Source organism: Oncorhynchus nerka, linkage group LG25, assembly GCF_034236695.1.
Source record: "Oncorhynchus nerka isolate Pitt River linkage group LG25, Oner_Uvic_2.0, whole genome shotgun sequence".
In the NCBI taxonomy this organism is placed as follows: domain Eukaryota; kingdom Metazoa; phylum Chordata; class Actinopteri; order Salmoniformes; family Salmonidae; genus Oncorhynchus; species Oncorhynchus nerka.
In genome coordinates this window covers 37,483,549-37,503,694 of record NC_088420.1, presented here as the reverse complement: position 1 = coordinate 37,503,694, position 20,146 = coordinate 37,483,549, and the positions used below count along the sequence as shown (strand labels likewise).

Sequence of the window (20,146 nt, the reverse complement as noted above, 5' to 3'; positions counted from 1 at the left end):
AGAATGTTTGTTGGGTAGCCTTCCCCAGATCTGTGCCTCGACACAATCGTGTCTCAAAGCTCTACGAACAATTATTTTGACCTCATTGCTTTGACATGCACTGTCAACTGTGGGACCTTTTATATTGATATGTGTGTGGCTATCCAAATCATGTCCAATCAGTGGTGGAAAAAGTACCCAACTTTCATACTTGAGTCAAATTTAAAGATACCTTTTTAAAAGAAAATGACTCAAGTGAAAGTCACCCAGTAGAATACTACATGAGTAAAAGTCTAAAAGTATTTGGTTTGAAATGTACTTAAGTATCAAAAGTATAAATCATTAAACATTTCTTATATATTTCTTACAAATAAAGCATTTGTGTTTAGTGAGCAGAGGCAGTAGGGATGACCAGCGATGGTCTCTTGATAAGTGCGTGAATTAGACCCTTTTCCTGTCCTGCTAAAAATACAAAATGTATGGGGTTATTTTGGGTGTCAGGGAAAATGTATGGAGTAAAAATAACATTTTCTTTATGAATGTAGTGGAGTAAAAGTTGTCAAAAATATAAATAGTAAAGTACAGCTATCCAAAAAAACTACTTAAGTAAAAATCTTTAAAAGTACTACTTAAGTACTTTACACCACTGCAATCAATTGAATTTACCACAGGTGGACTCCCAAGTTGTAGAAACATCTCAAGGATGATCAATAGAAATAGGATGCACCTGCGCTCAATTTGGAATCTCATAGCAAAGGGTTTAAATACTTATAAAAATAAGGCATTTCTCTTTATTTAAAAAAATACATTTGCAAAATTTCTAAAGACCTATTTTCACTGTCATTATGGGGTGTTTTGTGTAGATTTGAGGGGAAAAAATGAATGTAATACATTTTAGATTAAGGTTGTAACATAACAATATTTGGAAAAAGTCAAATGGTCTGAATACTTTCCGAATGGACTGTACATGTTGGCCACAATATAATACTGTATACCTAGTCATATATGATACTGAGGTCTGGTTGCCCAGACACGGGTTAAGCCTAGTCCTGGACTAAAAAGTATGCTCAATGGAGAATCTGTTTGGGAAACCAACCTTTAAATATCTTGTTTACCAGGGTGAATGTACTGCTAATACCCTGTGGCAGTGAGTGAAGAAATGTGTTTTTTACTGATGAATAGTTTTACTGATGACACAGATGATTTAATTTCCTTCCTGTAGAAGACGTGCAGCTAGTTTATAACAGTATAGCTGTCAGTTAAATGAGTGACCCACCTGCAATGACAGAACTTCTCCCAGTTTGTTGTGTTTAATCTTTGTGTGAAGTGAACATTAGGTGATGAAAGTTGCACAAAAGTTGTTTTTGTTTTCTCCAGAGGATATACTACAAATCAGGATCAAAGCCAGAAAAATGGCTGAATTTCTTGTTCATTAAGAACTAAACTTTTTAGATATGTTTTTTTGTTGTTTTTTGAGTCAATTATACCATGTCAATTTGTAAAACATGTAACTAAATGTTCTGAAATAACTTTCTGAAGTTAGCTGGCTAACTCTTTGATCATGCTTTGTATTTTACACCTCTGTTGATTTCAACCTCAGACTTTAATTCCTTAATGCTGTACCATGCTATTGCATGAACCAGAATAAAGAAGTTAACTTGAATATAATATCTACTATTCTCCTTATTTGGTGTATGTACAGTATCTGCTATGTTGTGGTTACACTCCCAAAACGGTATGTTGAGTAGGATACATGATATCATTACATCAGCTGCTGCCCATGTCATTCCTGACATAGTGATATTATCCTTTTTCCACACCAGCAGAGGGCAATGTGATCTTTGTTTTTCTCACACACTCCCTTCCTACCCTTTCTTTCCTCATTATTTCACTCATTTCCTCCTCTCTCCATTTGTCTCATCCAAAGTTGTGAAAAGCTGTTTTAATAGCAACAAACCACACTCAAGGCTTACACTACAGAGTTGTGGCTAGATGGACTGAGATTTCATTCATGTGTAAACTATTGCTGCTGACTACAGAGCAAACAAGTAGTTCAACTGAAACAACTCTCTGTGATAGGGCCTATAGATCATGACAATGTATACAGTCAGAGTCCATAAAGGTCCAACTAGAGTGTCAACCATACTGAATTTATTGTACAGTTGCGGCCAAATATATTGGTACCTTTCGTAGCCCTTTCCTGCAGTCAATAACCAAAGCGCCCTCATGGGTGGAATGTTTTTGCGATTTTTCAACAACGAAAATCTGATTGTGTCAAACAGTTTTGTTATATTTCAGTCTTCTGTGATGCATATAAAGTGTAGTATTGGGATGCAAACTCAAAATTGAATACATTTCAACTCTATCTGACATGGTAAACAGGCGTCTTCTTTATTTTTCAAACCCATAACCATGTGTGTGTGGTATATACTTTTGTTTCAAAGTGGATTTGTTTAAGCCTACCAATAATCACCATGTGTGACCCTGATTTAGCCCACTGCAGTAAAATGTTAAAGAATTACTATTTATTGTCAAATAAGTTGAAATTGAAAAAAAACGTATTGGATTTTCCTCATTACAGAACCTATTTTATTTTTGTAAACATAAGTTCACAATTTTAATTGAGAAAATAAAGACAAACGTCATGAACAAAATGATTGCCATCCCGGAGCTATTACTTGGTTGCACAGCCTTTTGCCAAGATAACTGCAGATAAGCACTTGTAGTCATCAATGAGTTTGCTGCACCTTTTCTACTGGCAATGTGGCTCTCTTTTCAGCAGCAAATTGCTTAAATTGTTCTATGTTTTAAGGGGTGCCTTCCACCAACAGCTGTTTTCAGCTCTTGCCATAGCTTATGGATGGGATTCAGATCTGGACTATGCTGCCCACTCCAGAACAGCATCTGTTCTTGAACCTGGGTCTTTTTTGAATGTGTGTTGGGGTCGCTGCTGGGAGACCCACAACCTTCAACGGAGACACTGGGTTGAACATTGGATCCAAAACACCTGATAATCTTATTTCGTGATGTGCCGCAAGTAGCCTAGTGGTTAGAGTTGGGCCAGTAACCGAAAGGTTACTAGATTGAATCCCCGAGCTGTTTTGTACCTGAACAAGGCAGTTAACCCGCTGTTCCCTGGTAGGCCGTCATTGTAAATGAGAATTTGTTCTTAACTGACTTGCCTGGTTAAATAAAAAAATCTAATAAAAAATGCCTTGCACACGGGTTCCAAAACCAAAAACCTGTGGCATTTGTCATTATTTTCTCCATTCAAATTGTAAACTTAAGTTAACTCATGTGGTTCTGCAATGTTGAAAATCCAATAAAAAGGTGTGGAGACAAGTTATTCTTATTTTAGAAGAAATCGGGAAATATTTAAGAAAAATTCAAGGGTGCCAATATTTGTCTGCAACTGTGTGTTCGTATTACTAGAAATAATAATTTTTTCAAACATTATAAACAATTTGTTTGTCATACCTCGTCTACGATGCATGACATACCAGTAGAACTCTTTTCCATGTACATTGTATTTACAATAAAACATTTACTGAGTATACCAAACATTAGGAACACCTTCCTAATATTGAGTTACACCCTCCACTTTTGCCCTCAGAAATTCCTTAATTTGTCAGGGCATGGACTCTATAAGGTGTCGAAAGCATTCCACAGGGTGATGGAACGTTCTTGACACACACAGGAAACTGTTGAGCATGAAAAATCCAACAAGGTTAGAGTTCTTGACACAAATTGGTGCGCCTGGCACCTACTACAGTACCCCGTTCAAAGGTACTTATATTTTGCCATTCACCCTCTGAATGGCACATATCCATGTCTCAATTTTCTCAAGGCTTAAAAATCCTTCTTTAACCTGTCTCCTCCCATTCATCAACACTGACTGAAGTGGATTTAACAAGTTACATCAATAAGGGATCATAACTTTAACCTGGATTCACCTGGTCAGTCTGTCATGGAAAGAGCAGGTGTCCTTACGTTTAGTATACTCTATATTTTACACAGTCTTCAATGATATATACACCGTATGACACCGCGTTACACATTGTAGAGAAAGGGTTTCAAATATCCCAGGTTGAGCTGTTTTTCAATTAAATTAAAAACGTTGAGTGAGATCTTTGCTTTTGGTATCGGGTTCCATGGCTGCATTTGACACTTGAACACTAGTATAACTCCTGGTTTATACTGCTGTTGTAACATAAACAGGTACGGTTGTATTGCTTGGTGGTAGGACACCCGTTGTAAATTCTTTATAAACGGTTTATTAAAAAACAGTTATAATGTATGAGTTACACTTTATGTTCCCTCTCCCTCAGTAGATGGCACTAAAGCATAATGTGATCTTGCATATTGGTATGGTTATCATCAACACTACACTGACATTTCGTATTCAAAGTTCTTCAAATCAGTTCTACTTTGGTTGTTTCAGTAAGTTCATTGTTCATTTAGCACATTTTGGAACTAACTGTACAGTTATATACAGCTTATAACTAATCAAACATAACTATCTATAAGTCTATTTTCTATGTGTAGAATCCCCATAAAACGGCAACTGATAGTTAGTTCTACCTCTGTGCACTTCTGTTGTAGCAGTGAAAAAGCTGCTTGATCTGAATGCTAACATCACTCAAACACTAAGTGTAGCGTATTAGTTAAGTCCTTAGCTCTCACTAAAGGTCAATATAAAATCTCTGTGCATTATACATGTCATATCCTTACTTCCTTGTGGCACATAGATGACGCATGGTTCAAACCCTGTAACATCTGCCTACAGGTCAATAGTGTCACTGCACACGCTAAGAGCATCGATCTGTCGGCACACGTTGACGAATTCCGCTTGTACGGCCGTATCCCGTTCTAGCAACCTGCTTTCACTCAGGTCTTCTCTGCCCTCCAGCCGCCCCTCTCCCCGACTGTCCTGAGAGGCCGAGCTGAGGGTGCGGTAACGTCTGTGATAGGTAAGGTGGGGGAGTGTCCTGGGCAGGCTGCTCTGGGAAGGCTGCCCTCTGGTGGTGTGGGGGTGTGACCATGCCCCTCCTGTCCCTGAGCTGGAGAACAGACCCTGGGAAGACCCACTCAGGGACTCCTGGCACAGATAGCTGGAGTTACTACCTCTCCACCAGCACTCAGGCGGACAGCAGGGATCGCTGTGGCCTGGGAGAATGCATCCCGGCTGGGGAGGCCGTGTAGGAGACATATCCACATCTCCACAGGAAGAGGTCCGGTAGAGGGGACTGTCAGCTGAGCTGTTTCCAGGCCATGAGGCACTCTGGCTGTGGTGGGAGCCAGGGGAGTTCAAGGAGAGGCTGGAAGAGGCGTGGAACAGCCTGGAGGGGCTGAAAAGGCTGTGAGGGAACAGAGTCTCGCTGTACAGGGCCTGGTCTATGCTGCGGGACAGGTCAATGGGAGAGGGGGGGTGGAGGTCCACTGTGGAGTCAGTGTCCAGACATAGACTACCCTGGGAGGAGCCCTGGGACTCAACCCCAGCTTGAAGTCTCCCTGGTGGGCTTGGAGGATCAGGGAGGTTGGGGTGTCTGGAGGTTTTGGTCTGGCCAGGGTGGGGGTTGGGGTTAGGGTTAGGATGCAGGTTCAGTCCATTTGAAGAGGGTTCCATTAGTGTGTAGAGGGGGAGGGCTTCGGACTGGCGCTTCCTGATGACATCACACACCACCTGCTTCTCTTTCTGCCCAAGGGACCAGGGGTAGTGAGGGGGGAGGATGGGAGAGAGGGGAAGTGGGTGGATAGGCCCTCCTGCCGGGGAGGCACAGGGCAGCCGCGCCCAGGACCCCTGACAGGTGTTGGTGTTGAGTTTAGTCCGGGAGGAGGAGTTAGAGTTGGAGCAACAGAAGAGGAGGGGCTGAGTGCCGATGATTGACAGGGACAGACACACCCCCACCTCACAGAGCCTGCAGCCCAGGTGGTATGCCCACCAAGGCCAGGGCTGGAACCCTGCCCCAGCACTCACCCCTCCGAGCCCTAATGCATGTAGCATCCCATACAGCTGAAGCCCCCCACACCCTAACAGGCACAGAGCCCCTCCCACTCCAGCCCTTGCTGCCCTTCTCCACTCCTCAGCCTCAGCGAATGGGCACCGGGACAGCCGCCCCACCATAACTGGTGAACCTGTTACCTCTCCCTCGCCGTCACTCAGCCGTTGGATGTGTTTGGCGTCTTGTCGTACATGGCAGTAGAAGAGGAGGAAGGAGCAGGGGAGGAGGAGGCAGAGGAGGATGAACATTCCCTGGGGGAACAGGAGGAGGACAGGGAGGCTGGGGAAGACATGGAATAGAGCTATGGAGCCCAGGAAGGCCCCGAAGTGCATCAGGGAGAGGAAGAACAAGAGACAAGGCCTGGGCAGGGTGGAGAGAGGGAGGGAGAGAGAGAGGGAAAAATGAAGGGAGAGGTGCATGCGAGAGCGGAGGGAGAGGAGGAGGAAGCAGACGGAGAAGGCAGAGGTGAGGCAGGGGAAGGGTAGTTCAGAGAGGAGGAGAAAGCCCAGAGCAGGCAGGTGGTCCTGGTGACTATAAGCATCATACAGGAGAGAGAATGCTCTAGTGCCTCCGATGGCCAGGAGGAACAGGTGCAGCAGGGTAAAGTAGGGGCTTCCTGGGGGGCAGCGCAGGGGCAAACCTAACAGGCAGAGTACAGATATCAGACCTAATGCAGTGAACACAGATCCCAGACCGTAGATGTGGGCCTCCCAGGCAAAGCCCCAGGTGGCCAGAGCTGAGTTCCAATCAGAATACAGAGGTACAAAGAGAGGAGGGGTTAGAGACAGAAAGGGGCGCTGGGATTGATTGGAGATGATGTCATCGGGGTAAAAGGGGCTCCAGGATTGATCAGTTGTGTTGCAAGGTGTGGTTCTGGTGTCAAGGCTGCAGTCGACGAGAGCCGACTCATTGGTGGCCGACTTTGGCCACCCCTCCTCTGGAAACACACCTGCAAAAACAGAAACAAAGATTCCTGAAACTGATGCCCAAATCAACCACTTGCCCCTGGAATTTCATTGGGTGAAATATCAGGGAGAGGGAGAGAGAGAGAGAGAGAGAGCGAGAGCTAATCCATTATAAAAGTACATTCTTGTAACTGGGGATCTCTAACTGGGTCAGAGAGAGAGTGAGCCCGGGGAGAGAGAGAGAAAGGGTGGGAGGGAGGGACAGAGAGCAAGAGAGGGAGAGAGAGACTGTGTTCAGATGAGGTAGTATTGACCCCATTGCTGTTCTCATTTGTGGAACTATTTATAATCACAAGCACACTCTTATAACTAACATTACATCAATAATAACATAATATTGTTGGTGCATGTACCTACAGTGGCAAGAAAAAGTATGTGAACCCTTTGGAGTTACCTGGATTTCTGCATAAATTGGTCATCAAATTTAATCTGATCTTCATCTAAGTCACAACAATAGACAAATATAGTGTGCTAATAACACACAAATTATTGTATTTTTCTTGTCTATACTGAATACATCATTTACACATTCACAGTGTAGGTTGGAAAAAGTATGTGAACCCCTAGGCTAATTGAAGTCAGGAGTCAGCTAACCTGGAGTCCAACCAATAAGACAAGATTGGAGATGTTGGTTAGAGCTGCCCTGGCCTATAAAAAACACTCACAAAATTTGAGTTTGCTATTCACAAGAAGTATTGCCTGATGTGAACCATGCCTCGAACAAAAGAGATCTCAGAAGACCTAAGATTAAGAATTGTTGACTTGCATAAAGCTCGAAAGGGTTACAAAATTATCTCTAAAAGCCTTGATGTTCATCAGTCCACGGTAAGACAAATTGTCTATAAATGAAGAAAGTTCAGCACTGTTGCTACTCTCCCTAGGAGTGGCCATCCTGCAAAGATGACTGCAAGAGCACAGCGCAGAATGCTTAATGAGGTTAAGAAGAATCCTAGAGTGTCAGCTAAAGACTTCTCTGGAACATGCTAACATGTCTGTTGATGAGTCTAAGATATGTAAAACACTAAACAAGAATGGTGTTCATGGGAGGACACCCCGGAAGAAGCCACTGCTGTCCAAAAAAACCATTGCTGCACACCTGAAGTTTGCAAAGGTGCACCTGGATGTTCCACAGCGCTACTGGCAAAATATTCTGTGGACAGATGAAACTACAGTTGAGTTGTTTGGAAGGAACACACAACACTATGTGTAGAGAAAAAAAAGGCACAGAACACCAACATCAAAACCTCATCCCAACTGTAAAGTATGGTGGAGGGAGCATCATGGTTTGGGGCAGCTTAGCTGCCTCAGGGCCTGGGCAGCTTGCTATCATCAATGGAAAAAAGGATTTCCCAAGTTTATCAAGACATTTTGCAGGAGAATGTTAGGCTATCTGTCCGCCAATTGAAACTCAACAGAGGTTGGATGATGCAACAGCACAATGACCCAAAACACTGATGCAACTGAAGAAAATACGCCTTCTGGAGTGGCCCAGTCAGAGTCCTGACTTCAGCCCGATTGAGATGCTGTAGCATGACCTCGAGACAGCAGTTCACACCAGACATCCCAAGAATATTGCTGAACTGAAACAGTTTTGTAAAGTGGAATGGTCCAAAATTCCTCCTGATCATTGTGCAGGTCAGATCCGCAACTACAGAAAACGTTTGGTTAAGGTTATTGCTGCCAAAGGAGGGTAAACCAGTTATTAAAACCAAGGGTTCACATTATTTTTCCAGCCTGCACTGTGAATGTTTACATGGTGTGTTCAATAAAGACATGAAAATGTATAATTGTTTGTGTGTTGTTAGTTTAAGCAGACTGTGTTTGTCTATAGTTGTGACCTAGATGAAGATCAGATCAAATTTTATGGCCAATTTATTCAGAAATCTAGGTATTACCAAAGGGTTCACATACTTTTCTTGCTACTTTATTCTATACTATATGTCTGTCCCCTATGATTACATAACATCTGAATAATGTAGACAAGTTCATTCCCTATGTGCCCTATACTTCCGGCGCCGACAGAGATGGCCGCCTCGCTTCGCGTTCCTAGGAAACTATGCAGTTTTTTGTTTTTTTTACGTGTTATTTCTTACATTGGTACCCCAGGTCATCTTAGGTTTCATTTCATACAGTCGAGAAGAACTACTGAATATAAGAGCAGCGTCAACTCACCATCAGTACGACCAAGAATATGACTTTCGCGAAGCGGATCCTGTGTTCTGCCTTTCACCCAGGACAACGGAATGGATCCCAGCCGGCGACCCAAAAAAATGACTTCGTAAAAGAGGGAAACGAAGCGGTCTTCTGGTCAGACTCCGGAGACGGGCACATCGCGCACCACTCCCTAGCATACTTCTCGCCAATGTCCAGGTTCTTGACAACAAGGTTGATGAAATCCGAGCAAGGGTAGCATTCCAGAGGGACATCAGAGACTGTAACGTTCTTTGCTTCACGGAAACATGGCTCACTGGAGAGACGCTATCGGAGTCGGTGCAGCCAGCTGGCTTCTCCACGCATCGCGCCGACAGAAACAAACATCTTTCTGGTAAGAAGAGGGGCGGGGGCGTATGTTTTATGCTTCACGAGACATGGTGTGGTCACAACAACATACATGAACTCAAGTCCTTCTGTTCACCTGATTTAGAATTCCTCACAATCAAATGTCGACCGCATTATCTACCAAGGGAATTCTCTTCGATTATAATCACAGCCGTATATATTCCCCCCCAAGCAGACACATCGATGGCTCTGAACGAACTTTATTTGACTCTTTGCAAACTGGAATCCACATATCCTGAGGCTGCATTCATTGTAGCTGGGGATTTTAACAAGGCTAATCTGAAAACAAGACTCCCTAAATTGTATCAGCATATCGATTGCGCAACCAGGGCTGGCAAAACCTTGGATCATTGCTATTCTAACTTCCGCGACGCATATAAGGCCCTCCCCCGCTCTCCATTCGGAAAAGCTGACCATGACTCCATTTTGTTGCTCTCTGCCTACAGACAGAAGCTAAAACAAGAAGCTCCCGCGCTGAGGTCTGTTCAACGCTGGTCCGACCAATCTGATTCCACACTCCAAGACTGCTTCCATCACGTGGACTGGGATATGTTTCGTATTGCGTCAAACAACAACATTGACGAATACGCTGATTCGGTGAGCGAGTTCATTAGAACGTGCGTTGAAGATGTTGTTCCCATAGCAACGATTAAAACATTCCCAAACCAGAAACCGTGGATTGATGGCAGCATTCGCGTGAAACTGAAAGCGCGAACCACTGCTTTTAATCAGGGCAAGGTGACCGGGAAACATGACCGAATACAAACAGTGTAGCTATTCCCTCCGCAAGGCAATCAAACAAGCTAAGCCTCAATATAGAGACAAAGTAGAATCGCAATTCAACGGCTCAGACACAAGAGGTATGTGGCAGGGTCTACAGTCAATCACGGATTACAAAAAGAAAACCAGCCCAGTCACGGACCAGGATGTCTTGCTCCCAGGCAGACTAAATAACCTTTTTGCCTGCTTTGAGGACAATACAATGCCACTGACACGGCTCGCAACCAAAACATGCGGACTCTCCTTCACTGCAGCCGAGGTGAGTAAAACATTTAAACGTGTTAACCCTCGCAAGGCTGCAGGCCCAGACGGCATCTCCAGCCGCGCCCTCAGAGCATGCGCAGACCAGCTGGCTGGTGTGTTTACGGACATATTCAATCAATCCCTATCCCAGTCTGCTGTTCCCACATGCTTCAAGAGGGCCACCATTGTTCCTGTTCCCAAGAAAGCTAAGGTAACTGAGCTAAACGACTACCGCCCCGTAGCACTCACTTCCGTCATCATGAAGTGCTTTGAGAGACTAGTCAAGGACCATATCACCTCCACCCTACCTGACACCCTAGACCCACTCCAATTTGCTTACCGCCCAAATAGGTCCACAGACGATGCAATCTCAGCCACACTGCACACTGCCCTAACCCATCTGGACAAGAGGAATACCTATGTGAGAATGCTGTTCATCGACTACAGCTCAGCATTTAACACCATAGTACCCTCCAAACTCGTCATCAAGGGTCTCGACCCCGCCCTGTGCAACTGGGTACTGGACTTCCTGACGGGCCGCCCCCAGGTGGTGAGGGTAGGTAACAACATCTCCACCCCGCTGATCCTCAACACTGGGGCCCCACAAGGGTGCGTTCTCAGCCCTCTCCTGTACTCCCTGTTCACCCACGACTGCGTGGCCACGCACGCCTCCAACTCAATCATCAAGTTTGCGGACGACACAACAGTGGTAGGCTTGATTACCAACAATGACGAGACGGCCTACAGGGAGGAGGTGAGGGCCCTTGGAGTGTGGTGTCAGGAAAATAACCTCACACTCAGCGTCAACAAAACTAAGGAGATGATTGTGGACTTCAGGAAACAGCAGAGCGAACACCCCCCTATCCACATCGATGGAACAGTAGTGGAGAGGGTAGTAAGTTTTAAGTTCCTCGGCGTACACATCACAGACAAACTGAATTGGTCCACCCACACAGTCAGCATCGTGAAGAAGGCGCGGCAGCTCCTCTTCAACCTCAGGAGGCTGAAGAAATTTGGCTTGTCACCAGAAGCACTCACAAACTTCTACAGATGCACAATCGAGAGCATCCTGTCGGGCTGTATCGCCGCCTGGTACGGCAACTGCTCCGCCCACAACCGTACGGCTCTCCAGAGGATAGAGGTCTGCACAACGCATCACCGGGGGCAAACTACCTGCCCTCCAGGACACCTACACCACCCGATGTCACAGGAAGGCCATAAAGATCATCAAGGACAACAACCACCCGAGCCACTGCCTGTTCACCCCGCTATCATCCAGAAGGCGAGGTCAGTACAGGTGCATCAAAGCTGGGACCGAGAGACTGAAAAACAGCTTCTATCTCAAGGCCATCAGACTGTTAAACAGCCACCACTAACATTGAGTGGCTGCTGCCAACACACTGACTAAACTCCAGCCACTTTAATAATGGGAATTGATGTAAAATATATCACTAGCCACTTTAAACAATGCTACCTAATATAATGTTTACATACCCTACATTATTCATCTCATATGTATATGTATATACTGTACTCTATATCATCTACTGCATCTTTATGTAATACATGTATCACTAGCCACTTTAACTATGCCACTTTGTTTAAATACTCATCTCATATGTATATACTGCACTCAATACCATCTACTGTATCTTGCCTATGCCGCTCTGTACCATCACCCATTCATATATCTTTATGTACATATTCTTTATCCCCTTACACTTGTGTCTATAAGGTAGTAGTTTTGGAATTGTTAGCTAGATTACTTGTTGGTTATTACTGCATTGTCGGAACTAGAAGCACAAGCATTTCGCTACACTCGCATTAACATCTGCTAACCATGTGTATGTGACAAATAAAATTGGATTTGATTTGATTAACATCTGCTAACCATGTGCATGTGACAAATAAAATTGGACTTGATTTGATTTGCCTACTGAGCTCTACAACAAGACCTTCTCTGGTCTCTTCTCTTTGTGTGTGTGTGTGTGTGTGTGTATGTGTGTGTGTGAGAGAGGGATGTGAGACACAGAGCTAACCCAGTTCTGTCTCCCTCCCTCTTAGACCTTTTACTACCCTCTACCTATGATCTCTACCCCTCCCTGGCTGGAGAGGCTTCTACAATGTCCTAAATAAAACCACCAGTCAACTGTGTTTCTCATTCACATCTCATTTACTGTCCTCAGTAACACATTAACAGTCTCCCTCAGCGTAGCTATTTAAGAAGATAGGACAGCAAGGGAGAGAAATAAAGTGTCTGTGACAGAGTAGAAAAGAAGAGGAGAGTGAGAGGTGGTAGCGATGGATGGAAGATGGAGGGGAGAGATGAAGGGGAGATTGAGGGAGGATTGATGGAGTGGGAGAGATGGAGATGAGAGAAGGAGAGGAGAGAATGAGAGGGGAGAGAGAGGGAGAGGCTTCATGATATCAGAGGTAGGATGTCATGAACAGAAAATATATAAGGGGTTACTCTCATCACACTGCCACAGTAAATCAGTACATTCACCACCAGTATTTTACAAATTCGAAAATAGGTCAATTCTGCCAAATATCCTATAAATACTAGGGGAGACTATTCTTACCAACACCCTGAGGGTGTTGTAAAAGTGGACATATCACTGTGACATGGGGGTGAAGGGATGGTGGTGGATACTCTTACTTGTGTCTGTTCCTGTTTCCTCTGTGAAGTCCTGTAACTCGTCTCCAATCCCTTCCACCATGATATCTCCCTCCAGTATGTCTCTCTGGTGAGTGGCTGAGAAGTCCAGAGCTAACAACTCTCTGTTTGTGGCCTGGGCTCTGGGTTGGTGTTGGTCCGAGTCAGTTGTAGACCCTAGCTGTGCATTCACTGTGGCTGGTGATGTAGGTCTAGTGAGTGGATTAAAGCCTTGGGTCTCTGTGTAGTCACTGATAGTTCCCCGAAACTCGTCTTTGTTGTCCTTTTTCTCAGTTTCCTCGGGTGCCAATGTGGGGTCTTTCAGCCCTGGAAACGAGTCCAGAGAGTCGGCCATTCTGGCTCCAGCGGTGGGGACAACAGGAGCCCAGGAGGGCCATACAGTGCTGTGTGAGGCCAGTACTGGGTCATCGATCTGTGTGTCTGTATGTGGGTGTGATGGTGCCTTTGTGGCGCCCTCTGGGGCCAAGGTAAAGGCTTGAAGATGGAGGAGAGGAGCAAGGGAGAGGAGGAGAGAGGTCCACATCACAGAAGCCACGATGGAGACCCTATAGTATAATATTCTCTATGAAGTCACATGATTCCCAACGAACACTTCTTTCACCTCAACGCCACATACTTAAGAATAGGCTCACCTGCAGAACACAGACAACACACACCTCAAAGTCAAATAAAACCACATATTTGTCACATGCTTCGTAAACAACAGGTGTAGACCAACAGTGAAATGCTTACTTATGGGCCCTTCCCAACAGTGCAGAGAGAAAGAAAATAGAGAAATAATAGAAAAGTAATAATAAAAGTAATAATAAATACCCAATTAGTAACGATAACTTGGCTATATACATGGGGTACCAGTACTGAGTCGATGTGTAGAGGTACGAAGTAATTGAAGAAGATATGTACATATAACTAGGAATAAAGGGACTACATAACATGACAGATAATAAACAGTAGCAGCTGTGTATGTGATGAGTCAAAAAACTTAGTGCAAAAAGGGTCAATGCAGATAGTCCGGGTGACTATTGGTTAACTATTTAACTAACTATTTAGAAATCTTATGGCTTGGGGGTAGAAGCTGATCAGGGTCCTGTTGGTTCCAGACTTGGTGCATCGGTACCACTTCCTGTGCGGTAGTAGAGAGAACAGTCTATGACTTGGGTGCCTGGAGTCTTAAAAAATGTTTAGGGCCTTCCTCGCAGTCAGCATACAAAGAAACTATAGCAGTGTCCTCTCCTCCTCCACTAGAAAAAACAAACCCTCCCATGTATGCATGCATACCTTTTTTCCTGCCTATCTCTGCCAATGTACTCAGAAAGTAGCACAGCACTCACCATAGATATGCACAGCAACACCAACCACTTTAAGCTATCCCTCTCCATCATTCTCTATTCTTTGTCTCTTCACAAGTCCCCCACCCCTGCCTCAGTCTTCTAGACCCTCTTATTGTTCAGACAGCAGACAAATACCACACATACACACACATGTGTAGTACTTACTATGCTGCATCCTTCTGCTCTCCATCAGACAGGACAGGTCCCAGCTCAGCCAAGCAACAACAACAATCCCCTCTGTCCCACACCACACTGCTGCTGCCTCCGCTGCTGCTACATAGATCCCTCCATCGGTCTGTGTGTGTGAGAGTGTGAGTTATAGGCTCACTCCTCTTCTCAGTATCACTCACATACTCTCCCCCTCTCTCTCCGTCCCTCCCTCGGTCAGTATCTCTCTTTTTCTGATGTGTGCCGGGAATGCATGGTTCCCGTGGATACACCTCACTGTGTAAATTATTTATCCGTGCGGTCTGGTCGTACACACACACGTCAGTGAGAATAAATCATTAATTGGAGGATGGCACTGTGCATATAGAATTAACTATCAGATCAATACAGTGTATTGGATGTAATTTGCGGCTTGAGTTTAAACCAACCCTCTCCGTGATAATTTACATAAAAGCAATAGTCAGTGTAAAAGTGACTACAAATTAAAAGCATGTCACAAATGATGGTACACACATCACAAGGAATTTGTAACTTGCTTGTGAGCCTAGCACGCACAACTGGTGTTTTATATTGTTATGGGGTGTGTGTCCTCTGCCCTCTGTCATCACACCATCTATCTATCTCTCGTTCTCGCTCATACGTATACATACCCACTTCTCTCTGTCTTTATTTCTTGTTATCTGTTTCCTTCTACTCAACATGTTGATGTCATCAGACTCTGATAGATATAGCACTGCATCTCCCTGGGGGGTAAAGTCCGGGCTCATGTCCTCATTTAATTCCTCTGTGAATACTTGAAAATAAACACTTATCCACATACTGTACCGTGTTAATCTGTGTACATCTTCAATCTGTACTCTGACTGACCAGAGTTGAATAGGATGATATGGGCCATTGTACTGTTTCTACAGTACATTATAGATCTGCTCTGCTAGTATACGACTGACTGGGGGTTGGATTATGGGTGAGAGTCATTGATTACAGCAGTGCATTCACAGAGCATGAACCAATGCGTCTAGCCACCGTCTATGCAATATCATAGAGCAATAACAAAGCTGCATTGAGATATAGTATTCCAGGATGTTCTTTTTTTTTTATACTGACCAAAAATAAATTGGATTTAGAGCAATGATGAATGGATCATCTTCAGCCTCAATATCTCCTCCATCTCTCCTGTCTGTTGGTCAGACTATCAGGCAGGTTTGCGCTGATGGAACAGAAAGCTCTAATTTATTCCTGTAGATACTGTAGAGCAGCTCGTCCCTGACCTATTTATATACCTGGGGAAGATCAACCAGACACACAGGCCGGCAGGAAGACAGCCATCGGTGTAGAATGAGATAGTTTGGTCTCAGGATTGAGGCATTATCTGTCCCTGGGAAACAGCAGAGTTAATGATCCATAACCAGAGAGAGGCCCAATAATTGATCAATGATGGATCAATAACAGTAAACAGGACCTGCTCACGGTGGGGTAAGCCTAGGGGTGGAGGGTCATAGAGTACAGGGTAGTCACCTGGGGTGAAAAACTTACCAGGCATTAAACCAGGGGTGTTCTGTACCCCTCAAAACTGTGTTAGCCAGCTGAGCTGAAGCTCTGGGACCAAACACCGGTCTTCAGGTTTCACACAACAGTTGGCCAGCCCTGCTGTAGGGGGTTAGGAGAGCCACACCAGAGCCGACTGACACTCGTAGTGATGACCGCACAGGAGGCACCAACCAGCCAGAACTAAGGGTTTCAGGAGAGGAACAATGACTGACCAAACACATGACCTCAGCGTTGGGCATGGCCAACCCCCCCAAAAATTACCTACACACACTTAAAAACAGGAGAACACACACAAGCTTGCACAGGAACACACACTTCATGCACATGCAAACCACGCACACACATACACACACCACGCGTACACACACATGCACACAGACATCAAGCACACCACGCCTGAGCGCACATACACTGTCTGCCTGCATGGCTGCTGAGTCAGGCCTGACAGGGGATGAGTTGTCCAAACTGGGGGCCCAATGTGTTCTATGTGTGTGAGTCAGAAAGGCAGCATGATTTGCATGTCAGAGAGATACAGGCCAGCTCATATCTGGCAGAATTACAGCAAAAGCTGCAGAGCATACTGTAACAGCCATATTGAATGAATTAAATACTCTTCAAACACATGGTTGTTTCAACTATGAGAAAATAACACACGTTAAAATGATCGAGGATAAAAACATAATAAATAATTACAAACGTTATGTTTTTCCATTTGGGTCCTCAACTTTCAAGTTCTTCAATTCTGAATTCACAAATGAAAAGTTACAATAATGCATTCATCTACAGATTTCTCCTTGAAAAAAGCGCAGCCTTCCAATTTTCTTAAGGAATTAAAAAGATACAAGCGTTTTCGCTCACTCGGAAAAATAATTCGGTTTTACAGTAAAGGGCTGGTTAAAAATACAAGGGACTGTCACTAAACTGTTGACGACACTCTAAAATGAAACCGTTATAAAATCTTCATAATTAAGTGATGAAACCTTATTCAATGAAAATAAAATGGTCTTTGTTTGGATAAGAATTAGAGTGCTCAAAATTATTATTTTTTGCTCGTTCTTTAGATGACCTAACGATCATCGCCCCCATGTGTAGGAACGATTTCACCGGCTTGGGACATGAGTACAGAGTTGCCAACTAATTTTCAGGGTAATTGCTAGAGGCAGGTTGATTTGTTGCTAAATGACGTTGTGATATCATTGCGTGATAACGTAAAAATGCGTCATTACGTTGAATACACAATAACGTTATTCAAATTAACTGGCCAGCTTGGCTGATATTTGTTCAGGCACAGACTCCCACTCTTTTCTGTACAATTTTGGTTGCGACATGTTGATTGATGTTGTAAGTTCTGTTCAAGATCAAACATTCGTGACCAACTATGTTCATTGGGTTTGACTCGTCGGACTCGTACTACTGCTGCTGCAGTCAGCCAACAATGATTTGCTGAAAATGCTGCTGCCTCTATGCACGAGCTGAGCCCATGCTGCAGACGTCACTCACAAAGCACTTTTGCAGCCAGGCACGTGTGTTGTGACTGAGTGTGTGGCAGAGAACATCGTTTTTGTGTCATTTAGAGGGAAGTTGCGTGCATTTTAGCGTTTGAGTCACTTTTCAAAAGTTGATAAAATAAATGTTTAAAGTAGCTACATTTGTTGCTAGGTGCTATTTGAAAAAAAAGGTTGCCAGGGTAGTCTGAAAAGTTGCTAAATCTAGCAACAAAATTGCTAAATTGGCATCACTGCATGAGTACCGTCTCTAATGAGTACTTCGTGGACGTTGGGGCGGAGCGACATGGCTCACGTTGAAGAGTTACGGTTCTCCTAGCATTCAGTATATCATGCTGGCATCACGAGCGTGGACTTTTTTTCTTCAAACTAAGAGTCCCCCTGCAAAGACATGCTAAACTTTGCACTCTAGCGCAGTGTTTCCCATCCCCGGTCCTCGAGTACCACCAACAGCACACATTTTCATTGTAGCCCTGGACAAACACGCCTCATTCAACTTATTGAGGGCCTGATGATTAGTTGACAAGTTGAGTCAGGTGTGCTTGTCCAGGGTTACAATAAAAAAAAGTGAACTGTTGGGGGGTACCGAAGGAACAGGGTTGGGAAACTGTTTTTCCCAACATTGCAACCACCTTTGAAAAAATAAATACATAATTTGATGTATTATTTATACCAGCATTTATTTTCTAACTTTACACAGATACTGGTATGTTGAAATGTATTGTGTAGGCTATATTTAAAGAAAAATGTTTAATAAAATACAAATATATGTTGTTGGAATTACTCAATAGAGTCTGCTAAACTTAAATTTGTCTGGTGACTCCTTACTCCACCCACTCCATTCACTGCATTGCAATACACAGTATATATAGGATACTTATAGTATTGGGTGGTAGAGAAAAAAAACTTTACTACCTGTCTCATATAGACTGGGGTGGGAAATACTCAGTTGGGTCTCTACTAACCAAATATGGTTAGTTTTGGAGGGGGACTGTGTCGCCCGGCCTGCTGCTGGCTTTTCATTGTTGGGTTGGAGCTAGAAACACAAGCATTTTGCTACACCTGCAATAACATCTGCTAAACACATGTATGTGACAAATACAATTTGAATTGCTGGCTTTTCATTCTGCCCCCTCCATAGCCCCCAATGCAATGTACTGTAATAGACTGTACATGCTAAACATTCTGGCTTGTAGAGATAACTTGTATACCTGTCTCAGCTGAGACTGAGCATTTTCCACCCCACTTTAGCTGAGACAGGTAGAAAAGTTATCTATACAAGCCCAAATGTATCCTATGTACAGTCTATTACAGTGTAATGCATTGGGGGCTGTGGCCGTGTGACAGTCCCCCCCAAAAAGTAACCATATTTGGTTATTAGAGACCCTACTGACTATTTCCCACCCCACTTTAGCTGAGACAGGTGAAAATGTTATCTCTACAGCCCAATATTCTCAACATACCAGTGTCAATATAGTATTTTTTGATTATTGGTCTTAAAAAAAAAATGTAAATCATATTTTGTATTTGTTTTCAGAAATTACTCATTGCCTTTCTTGTTGGCACAATAAAAGTGGCCATTGATTAAAATTCCATATCTTTTGAATTAGTTATCCACGTTGCAAGGTTTCGTCATTACCATACTAACGTGACGTCATTTATGCTGCTGGCAGAATACCAGTCGCTGAAGCGTCTTGTGAGTGAAGCATTTTCACATGTATGGAATGTTCTCATATGATAGCTAGCTAGTCAGCAGCCTTCCAATGTTTTGATGTGTCAATACAGGATTTGATATTAAACCATTAGCAACATCAGAACTTAGCTAGGTCCTGTTGACCCTCAGTTTGTAAAACCACAAAAAAATTGAGTAGCTAGCTAAGTGATTGGAATTGTTTACTTGCGGTAAAATAGCTAGTTAACGTTAGCTATGCCAGTTTTGACAGATCATCATGTTTTGAGTTATTGAATTAATATTGCCCACTAATTGCCCGTTAATATGCCTTTTCAAAATGTGAAATGATGACCAATTAACCTAGCAGCTTTTTTTATTGATATTTTCAGTGTGCAACATCCTATTGTTGCCCGAAAATCTGAAAACGTTAGTGGAAAATTGTGTTTTATTGAGACGGCACACATTTTCCCAACGGACTGCCATTAAAGCTAGTTAAGGAGGAAAGTATGCTTTTGCAGCTGGAATGGAGGATACTTTAAGTACGAGCCGGCCACGGGGGACAAGTATGTTACCAGCTGGGCATATCAAACCTAGACGATAGTGCAGATCTAGCGGCCACCATCGGCTTCCTAGGCTAGTTACACAGTCTGAAACTAAGCACTACAAAAACGTGGAAAGTTAATTTACAAGCCAGAATATTGAGTAAAAATACATTTT

The 20,146-nt window shown here is 43.7% G+C and overlaps 1 protein-coding gene across 1 annotated transcript; it reads right to left on the bottom strand.

The window, feature by feature from the left end:
• Positions 1-876: 876 nt before the first annotated feature.
• Positions 877-14,924, bottom strand: LOC115108920 (proline-rich transmembrane protein 4-like). Its single transcript, XM_029633476.2, has 3 exons — positions 14,702-14,924; positions 13,188-13,837; positions 877-6,930 (listed from the first exon to the last, which is right to left on the bottom strand). The coding sequence occupies exons 2-3, from the start codon at positions 13,726-13,728 to the stop codon at positions 4,760-4,762; spliced, it is 2,712 nt and encodes a 903-aa protein (XP_029489336.1). The 5' UTR covers positions 13,729-13,837; positions 14,702-14,924; the 3' UTR covers positions 877-4,759.
• Between the last annotated feature and the right edge of the window lie 5,222 nt (positions 14,925-20,146).